Source organism: Chionomys nivalis, chromosome 7, assembly GCF_950005125.1.
Source record: "Chionomys nivalis chromosome 7, mChiNiv1.1, whole genome shotgun sequence".
Lineage (NCBI taxonomy): Eukaryota > Metazoa > Chordata > Mammalia > Rodentia > Cricetidae > Chionomys > Chionomys nivalis.
In genome coordinates, this window is record NC_080092.1 from 54,268,788 (window position 1) to 54,292,745 (window position 23,958).

At 52.4% G+C, this 23,958-nt stretch overlaps 1 protein-coding gene across 2 annotated transcripts in view; it reads left to right on the forward strand.

Annotated features, from left to right (window-relative positions):
* The window catches only part of Atp2a3 (ATPase sarcoplasmic/endoplasmic reticulum Ca2+ transporting 3), a 31,951-nt gene that overhangs the window by 3,432 nt on the left and 4,561 nt on the right, over positions 1–23,958 (forward strand). For both annotated transcript variants that reach the window (XM_057774443.1, XM_057774442.1), the window contains exons 2-19: positions 4,825–4,842; positions 5,106–5,188; positions 6,458–6,562; positions 6,719–6,857; positions 7,135–7,215; positions 7,306–7,391; positions 10,073–10,537; positions 11,886–11,974; positions 12,128–12,230; positions 12,813–12,944; positions 13,304–13,429; positions 14,986–15,204; positions 15,301–15,636; positions 16,656–16,876; positions 17,579–17,781; positions 18,370–18,455; positions 22,581–22,714; positions 23,521–23,638. In XM_057774443.1, the coding sequence (XP_057630426.1) occupies positions 4,825–4,842; positions 5,106–5,188; positions 6,458–6,562; positions 6,719–6,857; positions 7,135–7,215; positions 7,306–7,391; positions 10,073–10,537; positions 11,886–11,974; positions 12,128–12,230; positions 12,813–12,944; positions 13,304–13,429; positions 14,986–15,204; positions 15,301–15,636; positions 16,656–16,876; positions 17,579–17,781; positions 18,370–18,455; positions 22,581–22,714; positions 23,521–23,638 (2,744 nt within the window). The remainder of the gene's footprint in view (positions 1–4,824; positions 4,843–5,105; positions 5,189–6,457; positions 6,563–6,718; positions 6,858–7,134; positions 7,216–7,305; positions 7,392–10,072; positions 10,538–11,885; positions 11,975–12,127; positions 12,231–12,812; positions 12,945–13,303; positions 13,430–14,985; positions 15,205–15,300; positions 15,637–16,655; positions 16,877–17,578; positions 17,782–18,369; positions 18,456–22,580; positions 22,715–23,520; positions 23,639–23,958) is intronic.

Here is a 23,958-nt window from a genome sequence, read left to right on the forward strand (position 1 = left end):
AGCAGCCAACCTGCCTACTTCCACCGCTGAGTCAGTGGTGTCAAGGCCCACATTTGCCCGGGGCTCATCATGGGAAGGTTCCTCTTATAGCTTTCCTTGCATTTTTTTCTGTTTTCAAGTTAGGTTCGTCACCTTTGGTTACTCAGAAGCCATCTGACATCTGTAGATCCCTAAACAGCATAGACCAAGCCCAGAAGCTAGACTGTGCTAGGCTCATCCGGACACAAACATCCATCCTGGAGAACCGTGGAAAGCCAAGGATGCTGGATCAGGCAAAATCCCAGGAGGACTCAACAGTGCCTGGGCTGTGATCTTGTTTCTTGCCTTCAGCCCAGGCCCCAGTTGGTACTAAACAGGGAAACCCCATATGCATGAGTCCCAGAAACCATGAGGACAGGCAGGTGTGGTCTCTGGTATACTTGCCCCTTTTGGCTTCCCGCGTCTTCAGCATGGTAGGGACAGGACCCCCACCCCAGGATCTGAAACTGCCTCAGCTGGGTACTGGGTTACCTGTTGCCATTCAGGGCTTTGCCTCGGTTGTCACGTTTCCTGGTCCTTACTGAGGTCTGCCCAGCAACAGTGTCAGTCCTGCCCCAACTGGATCTCAGTGTACCCTGTGGCAAGACACACAAGTGTTGACAAGCCTTTCCCCATCCAGGGTAGGCTGGTGCGTCCCTCTGCAGCATGGGAGCCGCTTCTCCCTGGTCCCCTGAGTGGTCCCCCTCGGAGCCGGGCCAGGCTAGCCACTCTAGGTGGACCCTGGAGACAGGGCAGAGCCAGGTGGGCTGGGCGGGCCCTGCCTAGCCAGAGCCTCTCCCTGACTCTCCAAGTGACAATTTAATTGCTCTGTAAATTTGCCTTGGAGGAAGACCTTGGTGAGTGCCCGCCTCTCCCAGCTGGAGCTGACATTTAGAAGCCGAAATTCCAGTTTTCAATGTTGAAAGAAGGAAGGAGTTGGAGGGGGAAATTAGAGGAGCAGGTGGTGCATGGAGCCCAAGGTGGGGGTGGGGCAGCCCAGCGGTATGCTTGGCTCTGTACCCTCCACACCATAGCTCCAGGGTATGGGCAACTGCATAAACAGTGACCCTGGGGGTGGGGGGTGAGGCACAGTGTGACTCCAGGGATGGCTGCCCTGCCTTGGTGCTCCCGGCTGGTGGGGTGAGGCCCGGGACTAATTCCTGGTCAAAGTGTGGTGAAGTGACGAGATTGGGATGAGAGGCCCCCCTGGCTTCTTGGAGTCTTGATGAGGTGATTAGACAGGTATATGGGGGAACATAGAAGGTGCGGCCTTCATGCTTGACTGTAGAGATGCCTGCACGTAAGATAGGGGGTAACTCTGGAAGGGCAGGCTGGGAAGATCAGGGAAAGCCTCAGAGGTTGACTTTTTCTGGGCTTTGCTGCTCTTGAGCAGAGGTGGGGCTCCACGCCCTGGGCCAGGCGCTGTTCTGGGTGCTGGAGACGCTGCATTGACCAAGTCCTGTTGTGGACCTGATGGTCCATCTGTGTCGTGGTGCTGATGCCTGGAGACTGTGCTGTCCCTCTCAGAAGCTTTCTGCCAATCACTAGGCCTTCAGTCAGCATCAAGGGGCATCCCTATCACCACAGCAGATGAGGAAACAGACACGGCCCCTGGGCCCCCCAGTGGCCCTGGCATAGCAAGAATTAGAGCAGGTTGTAAACTCAGGCCCTCAGGACCAGATTTATGTTCTGAGTCTCTGAGAACATACCAGGCCAGTGGGGATAGGATCCTACCAGGTTACTGCCTTTGCCCTGTGTAGCTGTCAACACTGTAGTGGACAGGAGCCAGGCATTTAGCAAATAGGATGTCTGTATCAAGGTAGGCCTGGCACCAACCCAGTCCTTAGAATCATCTGGGGACAGGTAGGACAGTCTGCTTCTTATCTTTCCCCTCACTAGGGGCTCTTCCAGACCTGGCTTTCCTCTGTGACCCTGTGAGTTGCTCAGGTGAAAGAGAGAATCAGGTCCTTCAGGATTTTAGTGGAATCAGCATTTGAAGCAGACCAGACTTGAATGGGCAGGATGTAGTGGTCCCCAAAACCCCACGTGTGAGCACAGCAGATCCTCTGGGATTGGTAATTTGGGCAGGTGGATCTGGGCTCACTACAAAGGAATGGGCATACAGGTAAATATGTAGGACCCCAAGATCTTTTGGGTGGCCTTGACTGGGAAGTTAAGGGGCCAGGGGAAGGAAGGCAGAGCTATCTAGGGCTTAGCACAGGAGGCCCAGAGCAGAGGTCAAGGATCAGAGAGTCTGGGTGCAGAGATGCTCCCTGATTCTTCCCGGTTGTGTGGTCACGATGTTGTAACTCAGCCTATCTGGCTCAGGTGCTGTAAAATGGGAATACTGATTGTGTCTCCTCAAGCTGAGTGAGAATCCTGGAGAACAGCGTGCACACAGGGGTAGGAGAGCAGCTAGTACATGCACGGGTTAGCAGCGCTATAGTGGAGGGTCTCTATCCCTGCCCTTGCCGTCCATGGTGGCAGACAGCTAGATGCCGCATGTGGCTGCTTGTGCTTAAGTGAATGAGGTCAATAGAATTAGAAATGTCATCCTCAGGCACATGAACCACTTTCCCAGGGTTCAGTGTCCACATCTAGCTAGTGACTGCTATACCAGATGGAACAGGAACTCCATCCATCGTCACAGAGCAGTCTGTGGGACAGTGACCTTCCAGGGAGCCTTGCACCAAAAACCTAGTCTGCCAACTGGGAGCTAACACACTTCCTTTATTTGGAAACTCTCATGGGCTGAGAAATGCACGGTTACAGTGTGGCCTCAAGCTGGGAGAAGCAGCAGTATCTGGGGAAATGTGGTAGCGTTTAAGGAGTGGGTCACTGTGGGTCAGGGAGTCGGAGACGGGGAGATCCAGGTAGACAAGTAGAAAAGGGGAACTAGAAAGACACCCCTAGGTCAGGCAAGGCTGCAGCCTGAAGGCTAGAACTGGTATGTGTGCCTGTGACATGTATGCTAACCCAGGTCTAATCCTGTATCACCAGGGGCCATGGAGCCTGGGGTGCGGGTGGGGACACTTGCCTCAGAGCCAAGAGCAGAGAAACAGCATGAGGGAGTCAGGTGAGGCTGGCAGCCCTTCTCTTGGCCATGAGCAAGGTGAGAGACTCCTGGGTAGAGCACTTACATGGGCTGTGGGCGGGCACTGCTTTGTTTGAGGCAGGGGCATGGCTAATATGACCTCTAAGGGACTCTGCTCCATTGGAGAACTGGCCCAGAAATGGGGCCCGGACCTCCCCGCACCTTTCCTGTTCGCTTCAGTTAAATAGATCAGAAGGGAAAGTCTGTTTGATTTTAATCTCAATGCAGGACACTGGAGATTACTTTTTCCGTGGAAAATGTCAGCCATTGCCTAAAATAGGACTTTAGAGAAAATGCTAGAAATGTATTTTTAGGTCTATGTTTCCCTCTTGGAGCCCTGAGGGCCAGCAACTGCTCGCTGCTGTCCATGGTGCAGCTGACAGGTGCAGACCCTAAACCTTCCCAGCACATGGTCTGGGGAAAGAGTTCCCACAGGAAAAAATATCTGTGGACTAAGAACAGGTGGACAGATGTGAGGAACTGGACCATGGTCAGGGATGGAAGCGGAGGGGGAGAGGTTCCGAATCTGTACTGCGAATGGGTTCTGAGTGCGAGGCTGCTGGCTTTTGAGCTACCTTTGAGGACAGAAGGAGGCGGAGTTCAGAAAGACCCGGCCACGTGGGGCCTTCGGTCATCTTCCGCAGGGGAAGGGCTGTGCCAAAGAGGGGAGCCTACCAGAGCCCCAGCTCTGGGGTTCAGCTCCTCACAGACACCGATCAGTTGTTGAACTTTGTGGCAGCTGCTTCTTCACTGATCCGCAGTCCTTACGGGTGTGGAACTGGCCGGGCATGCCACATGCTTCTCTCAGAGGCTGCTGGGAAACTTAAAGATCCCGCTACCCAGGGCAGCCCCCCAGTAATTTTACAGCTGGTGTGAAATTAATTCAAGAATTGAAGGTGGTAAAGAAGTTTGGCTGGAAAGATGGTTCGGCAGGTAAAAGCAGTGTCTGCTCTTGCAGAGGAGCCTGGTTCAGTTCCCAGCACACAACTGTCTGTAACTCTAGTTCCAAGGGATCCGATGCCCTCTTCTGGCCTCCCTGGGCACCAGCTATGGACATGGTACACATACATAAGTGTAGGCAAAACATTCTTACACATAAAAAAATGAAAATAAAATAAAAATGAACTTTTTAAAAGAAGTTTGATGGGTAAACTGAGGCAGGTGCTGCTGGTGTATAGAGAAAGTGTTCTTCACAGTGTTGTATGGGACTGGACACATGAGGGCCATCTTCCTTGCATGTGTCTGGAGTGGGGTTCCAAGAGGGACCCCAAGAAGAACCTGAACATAGGCTTGATGTCTAGAAATGCTTGGAGTATCCAAGGAGGCTGGTGGGGTGGGACACCCAGCTGGCCTTTTCCTGGAGATTACAAGGAGCACTGAGAACTTGCTAAAGCAGGGAGGCTCCAGCCAGGGCTGGCAGCGGCCTGGATTTCACTTCTGTGAAAGGGGGCAGGTATGGAAGCTCCTCTTCCCCTCTGGTCTCATTAAGGTGAGCCAGGTCACACTAGATTCCTTAACAGCGTGGAGTGGGGTAAAAGGTAGCTGTTGAGCTTGAAGATTGAGTCTGTGACCTCAGAGCCGGGAGGTCACCTGGGACACCGTGGTGGACCCAGTGCACACTACAGGGGGAGCTTCCAGACCTCCAGAAGGACCTACTAGTAACCAGTTTTCTCCTGTCTCTTCCTGTTCCCGTGGCTGCCTACATCCTGCAGAGCTCCCTACTGAGGAAGGTGAGCCATCCTGGGTTGGGGGAGGCTGCAGGCTGCAATATCTCTCTTCCCTCGTGTCAGACACCTTCAGGCTGCAATACCCCATCCCAGACAGATATCTTGTTGAACGCTCAGATGAACCCTTTGGGACTTTGGACTTTCCCTCTGATCAATAGAGAGAGGGTCCCTAAAAGTCCCTAGTTCTGAGTAGAGGGGGTAACGGTGATGGGGTAGAGGAGGGGGGGTGACCAGGGACCTGGGCCTCACACACTCTCCTGTTCCAGGAAAGTCCCTGTGGGAACTGGTGCTGGAGCAGTTTGAGGACCTCTTGGTGCGCATCCTGCTGCTGGCAGCCTTGGTCTCCTTTGTAAGTAAGCCCTACCCTCCACCCTGTGAGCCAGGTCTTGCCAGTGCTCAGAGTCCTTGGCTGCTCTCCTCCCAGTCAGGGACATTCCTCAGTCTTCAGCTGTCCTACACTGAACCACCTGAATTCCTCTAACCCATTTATGCCCTGGTTCAGGGGGCTTTCCAAACCCTTAACCTGCCTGTCCTGTCCCTGCCCTAGCCGGGATCAGCACTCTTGACATGTGAACCAGATGGTTCTGGATGGGGCGGGGTGTGATGTGTTGAATATCCTTGGCTTCCCTGTCAGGTGCCAGCAGCATCTCCCAGTAACAATCGAATGTGTCTTCAAACATTGCTAGGTGTCTGTTTAGGGGCCAAATTCCCTTCAGTTGAAGGCCCTTGGTCCCTCCTTTGGGGCCTCAAACAGACTTCAGTTTCTGTTTTGCCTTCGCTTTCTTTGTACCTTCCTCCTTCTTGTTGTCTGGACCTCTTCTGGACCACAGGTCCTGGGCCCAGAGTGGGAAGTGGGAGGGAGGCAATGACTGTCTTCCATGTCTGAGGAGCGAACACAAAGCTAATACAAGACAGGCAGGTATGATTCCTGTTCCTGTGGAGGAGACTTATCTTGGTGACTCAGCGTGTAGAAAGCCCCATGGTACTGGCTGGGACTGGCTTTTTCTGCCCAGTGGTGGTTGGCTCTCCTGGTCACTGTCCTTGTGAAAACTTGAAGTCTTACAAAAGAAAAGAAAAACAAACAAACGAAAACGACAGATGTGCAGATGTCTAAAATGGCAAAGCTGAAGGGATACCTTGACCCTTCAAATAACAGATGGGAGCACTGAGGACTTAGGAGGGAGCTGACGAGTCCCCAGTTGGGACAAAGGACTTGACCTGAGTCCCATTAAGGCTTGGTTAGACTCTGCAGTGGGAATGTGTCCCCTGACTGGCGGACCCTCAACATGGGCACTTACCATAATGAGGAAGGCTTGTTAGCCATTTCTGCTCAGGATGTCTGGGCTGGCCTGAGAACTTCTGTTCCTCCTGGAGGACCACTGTGCAAAGCAGGGAAGGCAGAGAGAGGTCTCCAGCTGCCTCTGTCCCCTTGGAGGCTGGTTTAGGTGCGATGAGAGCTATGGCCACACATCTGTAAGGTCGGCATCCTTCCTCCACCAAGGCCCTCTCTGTAAGCCCAGGATTCCCCAGGGGAACAGACGGTATTCAGGGTATAAAAGGCAAGGAGCTCATCTTGGGGGTCCCAGCACAGCCAGGCTGACCAGTTCTGTCCCTGCAGGTCCTGGCTTGGTTCGAGGAGGGTGAAGAGACCACGACAGCCTTTGTGGAGCCCCTAGTCATCATGCTGATCCTCGTGGCCAACGCGATCGTGGGCGTGTGGCAGGTGGGAGGTGTTGGAAGTGGGCTGGTCCCCGGGGTCTCCCACCTGCTAGGTGTGCTTTCTGCTTTCAGGTCCCTCCTAGGCCCAAAGGTTTTACTCTCAAGGGGGAGTCCTCCTGGGCCAGCAGAGGGAGACCCCCTGCCCACTTATGTTCTGCAGGAACGCAATGCAGAGAGTGCCATTGAGGCCTTGAAGGAGTATGAGCCTGAGATGGGGAAGGTGATCCGCTCTGACCGCAAGGGTGTGCAGAGGATCCGAGCCCGGGACATCGTCCCTGGGGACATCGTGGAAGTGGCAGGTGGGTATGTCCAGGTCCTTCTCCTGTCACTATGTGACAGCAGGGAGCCTTGTTTCTCTCTTTGCTTCTGTCTTGCACTATGGAGGAGTGACTGCTAGAACCTCCCAAAACCCTGTTGGACTTATCCAGAGACGGTGGCCAGAGTGGCTGGAATCTGCCCGAAGGATAATGGCTCCGGACCCTGCCTCTGGTCTTAGCTTTGCCTCTGGGAGTCTTTCTGGCTTTGCTGGGGTGAGGGCCCCAGACCACTCTCACCCAGGCCAATCTCCCTGTGTAGTGGGAGACAAGGTGCCTGCTGACCTCCGCCTCATTGAGATCAAGTCCACCACACTTCGCGTGGACCAGTCCATCCTGACAGGTGAGGCCAAGGGCTTGGAGAGAGTGGGGGTGGGTCTAGGTGATGGGCATGTCTCCAGGTGCGGCTTCTCATATCTCATCCCGTAACCAGGGGAATCCGTGTCTGTGACCAAGCACACAGATGTCATCCCAGACCCCAGAGCTGTGAACCAGGACAAGAAGAACATGCTGTTTTCTGTAAGTTTTTGGGATGCTCGGGGCTCATCCTGGATAAGTAATACTAGTCCCATAGGAGCATAGGTGGGATGGCTCTGCCGATAAAGGTACTTCCCACCAAGTCTGAAGGCCTGAGTTTGATCCCTAGTGCTCACAGGCTGATAGGATAGAACTAATTCCCATAGGCTGTCCTCCAACCTCCACATTCACATGGTGGCATACACATGCTCACCACCACCACCTCCACCACCTCCACCACCACCACCTCCACCACCACCACCTCTACCACCACCACCACCATCACCACCACCATCACCACCTCCACCACCACCACCTCTACCACCACCACCACCTCCACCACCACCACCTCCACCACCTCCACCACCACCACCTCTACCACCACCACCACCACCATCACCACCTCCACCACCTCCACCACCACCACCACCACCTCTACCACCACCACCACCATCCCCACCACCACCTCCACCACCTCTACCACCACCACCACCACCTCCACCACCACCACCTCTACCACCACCACCACCATCACCACCACCATCACCACCTCCACCACCTCTACCACCACCACCACCACCACCACCACCATCACCACCATCACCACCACCTCTACCACCACCACCATCACCACCTCCACCACCTCTACCACCACCTCTACCACCACCACCACCTCTACCACCACCACCACCTCCACCACCTCTACCACCACCACCACCTCCACCACCTCCACCACCACCACCTCTACCACCACCACCACCTCTACCACCACCACCACCACCATCACCACCTCCACCACCTCCACCACCACCACCACCACCACCTCCACCACTACCACCTCTACCACCACCACCACCACCATCACCACCTCCACCACCTCCACCACCTCCACCACCTCTACCACCACCACCACCCCATCACCACCATCACCACCATCACCACTTCTACCACCTCCACCACCACAAAAATGTAATAAAATTTTTTTTGTCTGTCTTTTTGTTTTGTTTTGTTTTTTGAGACAGGATTTCTCTGTGTAACAGTTCTGGCTGTCCTGGAACTTGCTCTGTAGACTGGGTTGGCCTCAAACTCATGAGATCCATCTGCCTCTGCCTCCCAAGTGCTGGGATTAAAGGTGTGCGCCACCACTGCCTGACTGTCTGCCATTTTTTTTAAAAATATTTATTATGTATACAATATTCTGTCTGCGTGTATGTCTGCAGGCCAGAAGAGGGCACCACGCCTCATTACAGATGGTTGTGAGCCACCATGTGGTTGCTGGGAATTGAGCTCAGAACCTTTGGAAGAGCAGGCAAACCACTGAGCCATCTCTCCAGCCCCTGTCTGCCATTTTTTAAAATTTATTTTTATTTAGTTTCTTGAGACAGGATCTTGCTATGTAGGTCTGGTTCGCCTGGAATTTCCTGTGTAGACTAACTCCAGAGAGTCACCTGCCTCTGCCTCCTGAGTGCTGGGATTAAAGGCATGGGCTACAACTCCTAGAACTTTTTTTTCTTTTTCAAAGTCTTTTAGGATGGATCTCTTGGTTACCAATAATACATGCAAACTTTTAGTAATCATAATAGTTTGTGTTTACTGAGGCCTGCTTGCTTTGCATTGGCCTAAGCCCTTTAGAATTTTTTTAACCCCCACAAAAAGCCATTGAAGTAAAGCTGTTTATGTCTTGTTATGCATGTTAGGAAACAGGCCCAAGGTCACAGTGAAGGAGAGGCAGAGTTGAGGTGTGAGTTCAGACGGATGAGGATTTCTCTTTCCTGCTAGGATGCTGTGCTTCCAACTAGAGACAGGGCTTGCATTAAGTCACTCAATGGAAGGAAAGGGTGACAAGTGCTGAGGTGAGCAGCAACTGAGCTAGACCGTGCCCCAGCAACCCAGTCAGAGGTGGCTGAAGAGCTTCCCTGGAAATGAACAGGAATGGAGAAGGCCATGGGTCTCGGAGCTCCTGCAGAGGGCCCTGCCTGAGTGCATGGGCAGATAAGCTGTTTTGGATGAGGAGGGAGACATGGGGGGAGGATGGCTTGCTGTGGTCTCTGACTTAGTTTACGTGGGGGTGCAGCTAGTGGGACAAAGCCACATTGCTCTGAGTGAAGGAGAGGCGGAGTTGCCACCAGCTCCTGTGTTCTTGCCATCTCCCTTCTACATCCATCTGAAGGGGCACCAGGCAGTTAGCCCCTAAAGTGACTGCATCTTGGGCCTCTGTGGGAGCATGTTGCAGGACAGGACACTGGGGTACGAGGCCACCTGTCCTCTACATTAGAGTTGGGTCTTTTGCCCGGGGCCTTGGGAATGGGAGTGTCAAGTCTAAGGTTTGGATTCTTTGGTAAATATTTAGAAACTACTTGCCTGGGGTCATTGTCAGCCATGCTCCTTCCTGTGTGGCCACAGTAGCTGTTTATGAGTCCTGTTTTGATGGGGTTTATGGGTTGGCCTTGAAACATGCAGCTGACATCAGTCCTGAAGCCTCTTCTGTGCCAGGCACTACGATAGGCACGAGACATGTAGCGACCCCCCAAATCCATGCCTTCATAGAACAGCAATATAATAAATACCAAACTATGTAAGTCTGGAAACACTGGCCGCACAGAAGAGCCTATTCTGGCTTGGACTCAGGGATTCTCGCCGCTAGCCGGAGGCTGAGCAGCACTTCCTTGTCTTTCTCTGACCAGGGCACCAATATTGCATCAGGCAAAGCTCTGGGTGTGGCTGTGGCCACAGGCCTGAACACAGAGCTGGGCAAGATTCGGAGCCAAATGGCAGCTGTGGAGCCTGAGAGGACACCACTGCAGCGCAAGCTGGACGAATTCGGGAGGCAGCTGTCGCATGCCATCTCTGTGATCTGTGTGGCTGTGTGGGTCATCAACATCGGCCACTTTGCTGACCCAGCCCATGGTGGATCCTGGCTCCGCGGTGCAGTCTACTACTTCAAGATTGCCGTGGCCCTGGCTGTGGCCGCTATCCCCGAGGGCCTCCCAGCAGTCATCACTACATGCCTGGCACTGGGCACAAGGCGTATGGCACGTAAGAATGCCATCGTGCGCAGTCTGCCCTCTGTGGAGACCCTGGGCTGCACCTCAGTCATCTGCTCTGACAAGACAGGGACACTCACCACTAATCAGATGTCTGTCTGCAGGGTGAGTGGTAGCTGGGTTGGGCCCCACTGGTGTCAGGTGACTGGGCAGCGGGGTTGGCTCCCTGACCTCCTTTTTGGTAAGGGATGGAGAGCCTGCGCGCTGTCTCCCAGTGTGCGGTGGGGAGCAGCAGACTGAGGGCTGCATCAGTGCTTGTCGAGACACATCACTGGGGCCCAGTATCACTGCAGTGCCCCGGGCAGGTCATTGCCAGTCTGTGGACCTTAGTGTCCTCATCTGAAATCTAGGCATGAGCCCTGCCAGGTAACTGCCTTGAAGGATCCAAGAGAGGGTCAAGTGCAGGCGCCATGTCATTAGACCCAGTTCTGTCCTGCTCTTTCTTGGCTGTTCACCTGACGCCTGTCACCAGATATGCTGGCTCCAGTGACCTGGGAAGGACTAGGGCAGCAATTATTCATCCCGGGGCACCTGATCCCACATCCTGGGTCCACTGTCCACATGTTCCAGGGATTCTGGCTGGGATTCCAAGGGACAGAGACCCCTTCTGGCTCAGCAGAGAAGTCGCAGGCAACAGGCCTGGGCAAGCTCTGCATCCCGCATCTTCTGACTTGGTGGAATCCCTAGCGGGATTTTATCTGTCCAGTGTTCCTTGACTAAACTAAGGATTCGAGAAGCATGGTGTGGGGAAGTGGCAGTGGCTGAGCATGCTGGGTAATGGACTATGCTTGTGGGAAGCCCCAGAGCAGAGAGGACAAGAAGGAAGGGGTATTCGGACTACCGTTGGGATGCTAGGCTGGCCCCTGGCTTGAGAATGGGCTGTAAGAAGTCTCTCTCAGCTGGCTGATGGGCTAGGAAATGGGCTGCTCTGGAGGAGGAGAGTTCAGGTAAGGGCTGGATTATCCAGCGGGCCCAGAGAGGCTCATTCTCTAGGGTCACCTGTGGGTTGGAGGAAACTGCCTCACAGCAAGATGCGGGTTTCTTCCTTGAAGTTAGAGAATTCGTCCCTTGCAGTTGGACCTTGAACCCACTTTCTCTCTATATTACCAGCAGAGAAACTGAGGTTTAGATGCTTGAAAGAAGTCAAGGGCCCAGATGTCCTGCCCTGTCATGTTCACAGCCATCTCAGGTACTGAAAAATTGGCCACAAAACCCTCAGGAGTCCTGAGCAATGGCCAGTGAGAGCCAGATGCCACTAGGCAGAGCAGAGTCTTAGGGTGCCTAGCCTGGGCCTAGCCTGGGCTCACGTCTTTGCTCTAGTGGAGGAGGAAGGCCCTTCAATGACTCTTGTGGAGGGTGTCTCAAACATCTTCCTGCAGCTGACTTTTTTTAAGCTGATGGCGGAGAGAAAGGAAGCCCTCCAAGCATCCTGAGCCCACTCTTGTGCTTACAGATGTTCGTGGTAGCTGAAGCAGAGGCAGGCTCCTGTCGTTTGCATGAATTCACCATCTCGGGTACCACGTATACCCCAGAGGGCGAAGTGTGAGTGTGTGAGCGAGGGTGTGGTGGGATGAAGTGGGTGGAGCTCCGTAGGACCCCAGAAGGGTCTATGGGATTGGTTTCCTGGGGAAGGGGTCAATGTGGGTCACCTCTCAGGGGCGCGACCAGGCCCTGTGCTGACCTTTCTCTCTGCAGGCGACAAGGGGAGCAGCCTGTGCGCTGTGGGCAGTTTGATGGACTTGTAGAGCTAGCGACCATCTGTGCCCTTTGCAATGATTCAGCACTGGACTACAATGAGGTGAGACCCTACTCCTGTTCATGACCTTACTAGGTTCCATTTCTCAGGCAGATCCTTTTCCTTTGCCCAGAGTCTCATTGTTTGGGGTTGGTGTTCCTCAGTGCTTCAGAGGGTCACACTCCACGAGCATGGTCACATGAATGCCATTTGTGTGGCTGGAGCAGAGGAACTGAACATACAGAAGGATACTCCAGCCTTCCAGGAACGGTTAGCCAGGCCAAGTCAGCTCCCATGCCAAGCCAAGGGCAATCAAGGAGCCACTGAAGGGTTCTGAGCAGGGAATTGGGGTGTGGTCACATTGCCTCTCCAAAAGATGCTGTCTGTGTATACCAGCACAGACAGATAATAACACAGGAGCCAGGGAGCCCTGCATGGTGAAGAAGCAGGCTTGAGGCTCAGCAAGAAGAGCCTGGAAGCCCTGTGTGCTGAAGTACTCATATAATTCCAGCACTTAGGAGGTTGAGGCAAGAGGGTCAGTTGTGAACTGAGGCCCTCCTGAGCTCAGGGCAAGACCCTATCTCAAAATGAATAAGTAAAGACAGCAGGAGACCTTCACTCCCTGTGCGTGCTCTGACCCTCCAGGCCAAAGGTGTGTACGAGAAGGTAGGAGAAGCCACAGAGACAGCCCTGACTTGCCTCGTAGAGAAGATGAATGTGTTTGACACAGACCTGACAGCACTGTCTCGGGTGGAGCGTGCTGGAGCCTGCAACTCAGTGAGTAGAACGGGGCTTGGCCTTGACTGCAGAGCCAGGAGTTCTAGAGCATCTGTGGATATGATAGACAAAAGCATAGGCACGGGGTGGGGGCGGGGGCTTTGAGGAATAATGGAGGACCTCAAAAACCTTCCAAAACAAGTCTGTGGAGCAGAGAAGGGGAAAGGCTAAATGTAGGCCCAGGCTTCCAGTTGGGAAATGAACACATTTTGGGAGAAGGTGGGAACCTTGAATGCCGGAGTCAGAGGAGTATAGATAGTAGGCCACAGGAACAAGAATCTTCTCCTGAGTGGCTAGTGAGAAGCAGGCAAGAGTTGCCAACTCTGTCCTTCATGCCCTGACCTGCCTGGACCCTGCAGGTCATCAAGCAACTCATGCGGAAGGAGTTCACCCTTGAGTTCTCCAGGGACCGGAAGTCCATGTCTGTGTACTGCACACCTACCCGTCCTGACTCCAAGGCCCAGGGCAGCAAAATGTTTGTGAAGGTGGGGGCCTGCCTGTGTGGCCTGGGATTACTTCTGGGATCTGGGGGAGGGAGAGCAAAGGGTAGGAGGCAGAGAATCTGGTCTCCAGTCTCTAAAACACCAGAGGGAGTATAGCTCAGGTGGTAGAGTGTTTGCCTAGCATGCAAGAGGCCGTAAGTTTATTCTCTAGAATGACATAAACCAGGAATGGTTGCATATGCGTATAATCTCAGCACTTGAGAAGTAGAGATAGGAGGGTCTGCTGCATAAGTGAGCTTGAGTTCATGAGTCTGGACTACGTGAGACCCTATCTAAAAACAGAAAGAAAAACAAGGAAAGAGGGAGGGGGAGGAAGATAGCGAGGGAGGGAGGAACGGAGGGAGAGAGGGAGGGAGAAAGGTAGAGAGGGAGAGAGAGAAAGAAAGAGAGAGAGAGAAAGAAAGAGAGAGAGAGAGAGAGAGAGAGAGAGAGAGAGAGAGAAAGAAAGAGAGAAAGGGAAGAGAAAAAAACAGATGAACAAAACCCCAAACAAATAAAAGCCCCACAGACTGCAGCTGTGGGGGCCAGGGAACTGTGAGACCCATAGTCAAAGTGATGGCTCTGTGGTGGGGTTGGTCAACATGCAATAGGGAACTGAGAGCAGCATCTAGTGACTAAGGGACCAGGGCCCCTAGTTCTGGCCTGAGGGTTACTGTCTTGCCTCAGGACTCCAGGGTCATCAGTGTTCCTCCATGGTCTCAGGTACCCCCATAGGAATGATAGAGTTGGGCTAGAAGCTCTCAGAAGCTCTTTTGCCTCTGATCACTGGGACAATTTGGTGGATGCTCCTATTTTTTTTTTTTTTGGAAGCTGACACCCGGGAAGGGAAAGGAGCAGCTCCCATCCCAGCTCTGTAGGTTGCTTTCAAACCAACAGAAGAATCCCATTCCTGGCTTCATCCTACAGTGCAGGTCCTAGTGCCTGTGAAATGGCAGGGCTTCCATCCTGGGAACCCTGGCCATTTACAGAAGATAGCCCCTGGGTTTTAGGGTAAGGGAGAGGAAGATGCCACTGATGGGCTAGCCAGAAACCAGTCCTAGGCCCAGGGGAGACCCTGATGAATCTGAGGAGTCAGTTACCCTTTGCCCCCAACCAAAACCACACTGCCAGGGTCACACCTGCCGTACTCCATGCCTGTCTTTCTACGCCCTGGCGGGACTTGGCGTGCCTATTTGCTGCTATGGAGCCCCCGTAAAATGGGAATTCCAGTGATACCCAGCAAACAGGTAGGCACACAGGTTCCCATGGGAGATGCAGACCCTCACCAGACCTTCAAATGTTGCAGCAAGCCTTCTCAGTTGTGGCCTGGTAGAGGCAGAGGCCACCCACTGGGTGGCTGTGATCTCACCTGCCCACCCCTTTAAGTTTTCTCATAGTGAGGCCCAACAGGCTCCCCCTCTTACAAAGAATGGCTCTCACCCTCTGTATGAGCCCTTGGTTGGCCTTTCTCCATAATGGCTTGCAGTTTTCTCTGCTGAACAGCAAGGAGGGCCAGGGTCCTGGCTGATAGAGTTGACTTCTCCCCTTCCCTCCTGCAGGGAGCTCCTGAGAGTGTAATTGAGCGCTGTACCTCAGTCAGAGTGGGGAGCCGAACAGCACCCCTGAACGCCACCTCCAGAGAACATATTCTTGCCAAGATCCGGGATTGGGGCTCAGGCTCTGACACATTGCGCTGCTTAGCATTGGCTACCAGGGACACGCCCCCGAGGAAGGAGGACATGCAGTTGGATGACTGCAGCCAGTTTGTACAGTACGAGGTGGGTGCTGAGAGCCAGGCTCTTCTTGTGGTGGCTGGGCACCAACCAGGTCAAGGATAGACTCAGGCTGTGCTTGCCTCTGCCCTCTCCCCACAGACAGACCTGACCTTCGTGGGCTGCGTGGGTATGTTAGACCCACCGAGACCAGAGGTGGCTGCCTGTATCACACGCTGCTCCCGGGCGGGCATTCGAGTCGTCATGATCACAGGAGACAACAAGGGCACAGCTGTGGCCATCTGCCGCCAACTTGGCATCTTTGGGGACACAGAGGATGTATTGGGCAAGGCCTACACGGGCCGCGAATTTGATGACCTCAGCCCAGAAGAGCAGCGCCATGCTTGCCGCACTGCTCGCTGCTTTGCCCGGGTGGAGCCCGCACATAAGTCCCGCATCGTAGAGAACCTGCAGTCCTTTAATGAGATCACTGCCATGGTGAGGCTATGGGGTAGGGGGCAGGGGGTAGGGGGCAGGGAGCTGCTCAGATTGGTTACAGCTGTCCCCTAGCTCTTGCCCTCCTCACCTTTGGCTTTTCCGCTGACCTTGATCTCCAATTCACGTGCTTTACCATCGAGGTTAACCCTAGCCCCTTGTTTCCATTAAGCTTAATCCTGATGTGGACTTAAGTTTTGGCCTGGTACAGAACTGATCAAAGACTTTGATTCTGATTCATTGACACTGTTCAATGTTCAACTTTTTGCTGATTTCAATTTTAACCTGGTCTCTCATTCTGATCTTGCAACTCCAAACTTGACTATGATGTCACTGGATCATGAGAACAAATAACCTTGACTCTGACCTCTAGACAGCCCTAGTCCTGTCTAGATTCTGTCCTTCACCTTGACTCTAGTATGTATCTGACCCTTGACCTGGTCCACAACCATGACTTCATCTCTGAATTGATTTCAGCTCCTTCCCCCTAATCTCAGTTTGATGGTCTACTCTGTATCCAACTTGAATTTCATGCCTGTCCTCTGTGTTGGCCCACCTCATCCCTATCCCTGCCTCCTCATCTTCTCTGGACTTAGGCTTGGTCTCATCCAATTTCACCCTCGCCCGCATCCCATGTCTTCTCTAATGTCATCTTCTAACTAATTGGTAAGATCATGCTTAGGTTTCCCTTCCTTGCTTGCTTTCTTACACACGCATGTTCACACACACACACATGTGCGCACACACACATGCATGCAAGTGCACACGCTCAAGTGAAGATGGGGGGCTGCTACAGATAGAAACCAGAACCCTCACTTTCTCTCTGAGTCACATCTCCTGCCCCTTGTGATCTCCCTACTTCTGTCTTATGAGTGACTCGGACTACAGGCTGGTTCTTGACTCCACCATTTCTTCTGTCCATCTGTCTGAGTCCTTGGGGACATCCCCTAACAGTAGAATTGCTTGGGATAAGGGGAAATAGACAAGTTTATCATGTGTGTCCTACCTGGCCTGGCCCACAGACTGGCGATGGGGTAAATGACGCACCAGCCCTGAAGAAGGCAGAGATCGGCATCGCCATGGGCTCAGGCACTGCCGTGGCCAAGTCAGCAGCAGAGATGGTATTATCCGATGACAACTTTGCCTCCATTGTGGCCGCAGTGGAGGAGGGCCGGGCCATCTACAACAACATGAAGCAATTCATCCGCTACCTCATCTCCTCTAATGTTGGCGAGGTTGTCTGGTGAGGCTCCATGCTCCCTCCTCCCAAACCCCTGTTCCAAACAACTCTATGTCCCTGAGAAGGCTACCTCCCGACTGTGGTACACCCCAGCATCCTCTACCATCCCTCCAGCCATGGGCTTCCTTCTTCATCACTTCTCAACCTTGAGACCCATAAGAATGGAGAAGCAGCTTCGCCACAGGGCAACAGGGTGTCTACACGTATGCATGCATTGATTTGTGTGTGTATGTATAGTGTGTTCAGGTGAGAGGTCTGTGCTTAGGAATGCATTGTGCTCTTAAGCGCCATTGGGTATAAACACAAACAGAATGTATACCAGAGTGTGCTTATGTTCACATTTCTGTTTGCATGGGAGAGATGCCTGTTGGATTCTAGGAGCTTGTGTGTACTCAATGCATGTGGATTCCGCACCTTTGTACTTTGGGGCTAGCACATGGGTGATTGCTTGTGTTTCCTTGTTTATGTGATTGTGTGGCAGGTGGCAGGTGTTTACGCACGTCTGATGCTTGGGCATGTGGTATGTGTGCACACACCAAATGTCCTTTGTTAGACACAAAGGGCAAATGTACCCAGTATGCTCTCCCCCTTGTGCTGCAGAGGAAGATGTGGAGGGCCCTTCCTTCACCCTGGGGTGAGAGGTAGAGCCAGCCCCTCTGGTGGTAGCTGGTCTGCTCGGGCTAGAGCCCATGACTCTGGTTTTAGCATCTTTCTCACAGCAATTCTGGGCCTGCCTGAAGCCCTGATCCCTGTGCAACTGCTCTGGGTGAACCTGGTGACAGATGGCCTCCCAGCCACAGCACTTGGCTTCAACCCACCAGATCTGGACATCATGGAGAAGTTGCCTCGGAACCCCCGTGAGGCTCTCATCAGTGGCTGGCTTTTTTTCCGGTATTTGGCTATTGGAGGTGAGCTGGGCCCCAGACCGCAGGAGCATCCTAGGTTTGCAGACCTCAAATAGTGCAACTCAACCAGCTTCTGCTAACAGATTCTGTGGGCTTGTGTGACTGAGAAGACTAGGCACAGGGCATGGCTAGTCTGTCACTCTGCCTGATTCAGATAGGACCTCTGACTAACCTGGAGCTTGCTTTTGGTGGGGATGGGCTGGGTAGACTGACTGGCCAGCAAGCTCCAGTGATCCTCCCATCTGTATCTTACAAACCCAATGTGCTGGAATTATAGGCACACACGGCCACATTCAGCCTTTACATGGGAGATAGGCATCCAAATTCAGATCTTCATGATTCTGTCCACTGAGTCATCTCCCCAGCCAAGGGAGATTTGGGGTTTATTTTTATAAAAGTCCTAGACCTGTTTATTAGTGCAAATTAGATCAGTCACTATGTCCAAGAGTATGGCGGATGAGAGTACTACTCAGGGCCACCGTTGGCACAGGGAAGATGGCATATGGAGGAAGAGGAAAATTCAAGGAGTGGTTGGGAAGTGGGCATGGATGCAAAGAATGTCAGCTGCCGATTGCAATGTCTCCTCCACAGTGTATGTAGGCCTGGCTACGGTGGCTGCCGCCACCTGGTGGTTCCTGTACGATGCTGAGGGACCGCAAGTCACCTTCTATCAGCTGGTGAGTGAGTAGGGGCTAGGCAAGTGGGCTTACAGATTACGTGGTTGAGGGAGTTCTGGAGAGAGACTCAGCCTCCATGACCAGCCTGCAGCTGTCCTTTCCCATCCTTGAGTGTGGATACTATCCTTCAGGGAAGTAACTTGGTTGGACCTGGAAGCCCACAGGGTCAATACAGCCCCCAGCTTAAGGAAACACCACACAGCACAGTGTGGAACATCCTTAGTGTAGTTCAACTCTAGAAACAAGCCAGACACCCTCTCAGCTGCTGTCTGTCCTTCTGGTCCTTTGCTTGAAGCAGACATCACAGAACAGTGGACAAAGGTATTTGAAGAAGGTGGGGCCCTTTCTTGATGGATGCCACCTGCATTATTGCAGAGGAGGTAACCCTAGGACCATGTTCTGGTACCCAGCAGTCCTCAGACTCAGAGACCATCTCTTCCCCTTCACCACAATCCAGAGCATAACCCATCCTCCTTCGAAGGCTAATATCCGTCCCCTCCTGTCCTCAGCCAGGGATCAGCTCCTGGCTGATCACCTCAGCACCTCTGGCTACCATGGTAGCTTTGGACTAGAGCGTGGAACCGTACCTCCGCCCAATCACTATCTGCTTCCATCCTTTAGACCAGTGGTTCTCAACCTTCTTAATGCTGCAGCCCATTAATACTGTTCCTCAAGTTATGGTGACCCCTCCAGGCATAAAATAATTTTTGTTGCTACTTCGTAACTGTAATTTTGCTACTGTTATGAGTCATAATGTAAATCTCTGATACATAGAAACTTTGGTTGAGAACCAACTGCTTTGAACCAAGGATTCCCAGATCTCCAGGGATTTCTTCCTGTCTTCTGAGATTCCACTCCATGCATGCTGTTTACCTCCTCTGCAGTTTTCATAGGCCCTGTGCAAGCCGTAAGGCCCACACCAAGGCTGGCTCCTTCCACACTGACCTCATCCCAGATACAGCACCTTCCTGGTCACTCAAGCTGACACCTAGGAGTCACATTAGACATCTTAAGCCATCAGTCCCCAGTCAGCCTGGTGTGATATGTTCTTCTTAACTGTCCTGAGGTCATTCCTTCTCTCTCTCAGCTCCTTGGTCAGAAAATACCCATCAAACGTTCACTGTGGCCTGGGCACAAATTACTGAGGCTATAGGAGTGCTGGTCAGGGGGTCTCTACAAAGAGCTGGCAGTCTGGGGGAGGGGCCGTGGAAATAGGGAATCCTATTCAGGGTGGGAAGTGCTTCCGTGGGAGGTTTAGGCGGGACTTTGGGCTAGAGTCGCTGGCGTCTCTCTCCCTCTCTGTCTCTGTCTCTGGTATTTATGTGTTTGTGTGGGCACACGTGCACGTGTGTGCAGAGGCCATGCTGGTGTCTCTCTCCCTCTCTGTGTCTCTGTCTGATATTTCTGTGTTTGTGTGGGTCCATGTGCATGTGTGTGCAGAGGCCAGAAGTTGACGTTGGGTGTCTTCCTTGATTATTCTCAACCTTGTTTTTTTGAGACAAGGTCTCTCACTGAACCTGGAGCTCATAGATCCATAGATGATTCGGCTAAGCTAGCTGGCCCCTAAACTCCAGGGATCTCCCTGCCTCTGTCATCTTTCCAGCCTCAAATTGTCAGATTTCAGGGGAGGGATCCTTGAGGAAGCTCCAAAAAGAGAACACTCTGATTCAAGACTTTTTAAAAAGTCTTTGTTGGTTTTTAATTCTTTTGGGGGTGGGAAAGGGTTGGTTTGTCAAGACAGGGTTTCTCTTTGTAGCTCTGGCTGTCCTAAAACTTGCTCTATAGACCAGGTCAGCCTCGAACTCCCAGAGATCAGCCTGCCTATGCCTCCCAAATGCTGGGATTAAAGACAAGTGCCACTATCATCGCCCAGCACTGGTTGTTTTTCGTTTTATATCTAGGTGTGTTTTGCTTGCTTGTATGTCTGCATGCCACATGTGTCCCTGGTGCCTGCGAAGGCCAGAAGAGGGAGTCAGATTCCTGGAATTGTAGTTACAGTTGTAACCTATCATGTGGATGCTCAGAGTTGAACCTGGGTCTCTGAAGAGCAAGTGCTCCAGCCTCCAGTTTCATGACTTCTCAAACTTTTTCTATTTGTAACTCCCTGTCATGCAGGAAATTTTTATGACTCCAAGTATATAGGTATTAAAATACATGCACAAATCAATTATTTATTAATAGTAAATCATGAGGAAATACATTTTAAAGCAATTCTGCTAGCTGGGACCTTAATCTCAGCACCCAGGAGGCAGAGGCAGGTGGATTCCTGGGAGTTCAAGGCTAGTCTGGTCTACAAAACAAGCTGCCAGCCAGAGATACATAGTGAGACCCTGTGTCAAACAAAAGCAGAAACAGACTGGAGAGATGGCATAGCAGTTAAAAACACTGACTGCTCTCGAAGAGGCCTGAGTCAGAGTCTCAGCAAATGTGTGACAGCTCACAGCTATCTGTAAGTCCAGTTCCAGGGGATCTGATGGCCTCTGAGGGATCAAGCACACATGGTACACAGACATGCACGCAGGCAAAACACCCAAACACATAAAATTATACATATGTATTATATATTTAAAGATCAGAACCAACAACAACACTGGTTTCTTTGGTATACATATCATTTCGCCATTAAAGAGGACCATGAAGTGATGAGCTAATGAGCTGGACCCACTCACTCTCCCTGCTTTTGTATGGTCTGGGACCCAGATCCAGGGAATACTATTGCCTAGTTTCAGGCTGGGGCTCCCACATTGATTAACATAGAGGCAGTGTCCCACAGACATATCTACAGGCCAACCCAGTCTACAAGCTCCCTCCAGGAGATTCTAAGTTTCGTCAAGTTGGCAGTAAAAATTACCCATCACACCCATACTCAGTCATGTGACCCCATAAAGGGTCTGACTCAGTTTCTGAAGCTGGGATTGGCCTGAGGATGTAGCTCAATTGGTAGAGTGTGGCATAGCATGTGTGATCCTCTGGGCTTGGTTCTCAGCGCTCTGTAAACTGGGGGGCGGGGGGGCACATGCATGTAATCTCAGCTCTTAGGAGAGATCTAGCTAAGCCATAGTTGTCAATAGTTTTTCTCCTGTGTGACAGCGGAAGCTCATGCACAGAGCCAACAATGCTGTATTTACTGCTAGGTCAGAACATCTGTCCCTGGACAGACCTCTCTTGGAGGATTTATCTCTACAGCACAATGCCTAGTACTAAGCCCTGGCCTTAAAGATCTTCAGGCTCAGAGGAGACTTATAAGAATGGAATTATGGGGCTGGGCGGTGGTGGCGCACGCCTTTAATCCCAGCACTCGGGAGGCAGAGGCAGGCGGATCTTTGTGAGTTCGAGGCCAGCCTGGTCTATAAGAGCTAGTTCCAGGGCAGGCTCCCTAGCTACAGAGAAACCTTGTCTCGAAAAAAAAAAAAAAAAGAATGGAATTATGTGTGGGAGACCCAGGCAGACTAACAGTTATGAATTGTTGTTCTCATCCCAGTGGTGTGGGAAAGACCAAGTCGGTTCTCCCAGACATCCTCAGTTTGACATCTTACTGCAGGAGACGCTGAGCAAGGCCAGTGAGCAGAAAGAAAGCTCCCTTGGAGGGAGTGGAGCAGGGAGGCTTCCCTATGACGCTAACAGCTTGCTAATTACAGAGGAATCGTGTGTTAAGGCTGAGCCCTGACAATTCATTCTCTATGTCTTAAGTAGAAAGCAGGGAGCAGGGAGTGAAGTAGGAATGGAACCTTGCATGATGACATTGAGGAGGGCACATGTGGGTTTTGTCTACTTCTGAGGTCAGTTCTATTTAAGCAAAATTGTGTTGATCAATCTTCATGTGCTTTTGTATATTTATGGGGTCCCTTTGGATTCCCCCACTCAAATTCTTGCACTTCAGAGACCCAGGAATCCCAGCCTGAACCCTCCCCTAACCCCATGGGCTCCAGTGTCTTCCCCAGCCTTATGTCAGTTACGCCCATGACCCACAAACAACACCCCAGGACAGTCCCTCTCTGACCCATCCCTTGCAGTGCTGTGCTCACTGGTCATCCTCAGGTGTGTCCAAAGTTGGGGCAAGGATCCCCTCTCCATCCAGCACCTCAGTAACAGTCATTCTCCCGGGCCCTCTCACCTTGTCCTCAGAGGAACTTCCTGAAGTGCTCTGAAGACAACCCACTCTTTGCTGGCATCGACTGTGAGGTCTTTGAGTCCCGCTTCCCCACAACCATGGCCTTATCTGTGCTTGTGACCATTGAAATGTGCAACGCCCTCAACAGGTGAGCTTGGCAGAGGGATCCTGGGCTGGGATTAAGGGTCAGAGGGGTCCAAGACAGACTGAGGTCTAAGATCAAAGGTACTGGGATTGGGGTCCAAGGAAATTGAAGACTGAGATCTCCTGAGCTCGTGGGAGCTCATGACCACTGGGCCAACAGTTAGAGAGTTTGCATGGGACCGACCTAGGCCCTCTGCATGTGTGTGACAGTGTGTAGCTTAATCTCTTAGTAAGGCTTCTCACAGTGGGAGCAGGACCTCTCCTTGGCGCTAAGCAGGCTTTCGGTAGCCTGTTCCCCATGCTGGGTTAGGGGAGGAGCTCAGTCCTGCCTCAACTTGATGTGCCAGGCTTTGTGCAAGCCCATGGGAGGCCTGCCCCTTTCTGTATGGAGGTGGAGGAGAAGATGGGGAGGGGGTAAAAATGGGAAAGGGAATGAGATGGGAGGAGAGGAAGGATGGGAAACCGGTTGATATATAAAATAAATTTTAAAAAGTTATTTAAATAAAAAATTTAAAAAGGAAATGATTGCCGTCTATGGATCATAGAGGCCCATGATGGGTTCTGAGAGTCAGTAGGACCAGAATTGGGATTCAGGAGAGAAAGGTCTGGATTACGATGAAATGGAGGTCTAGGATTGAACCTGAGGGACAGAGAAAGTAGGCCCAAGCCCTGAGAGGGGCCTCTAGGGTGAATGGGGTGTGCAGAGAATATCCACCCTGGCTCTACAATCTAGGTGGAGTGGGCTGAAGTGGGCGGGCCCACCGTGGCCTGATATCCTGTCCTGAGTGAGTCCCTGTGTGCCTTTGGCAGCGTCTCCGAGAACCAGTCACTGCTGCGCATGCCGCCATGGCTGAACCCTTGGCTGCTGGGGGCTGTGGTCATGTCCATGGCCCTGCACTTCCTCATCCTTCTGGTGCCTCCCCTGCCTGTGAGTTGCCCCCATGCCTTCTCTTTCCTTGGACACTAGGGGTCTCCTCCTTCCTAGGCCTGTCTATAATGGAAGCCACCTGAAAGACAGGAGAGACAGCAGGGAGAAATGTGGCAAGCCATCATCCCCCAGATAGGTCCCCACCTTCGCCTGGCCTGAGTAGAAGGCAGGGCCAGGGAAGGATTGGGCGAGCAAGGAATAGCACATCCTTGGAGAAACCTCACAGGTGAAGATGTGACGGAAGGGCATGCCCACAGAGCCCACTGGAGTCTGGGTGGGCGACACAGATTCACAGCTGGCAGCCTGTAACCAGGACTCCC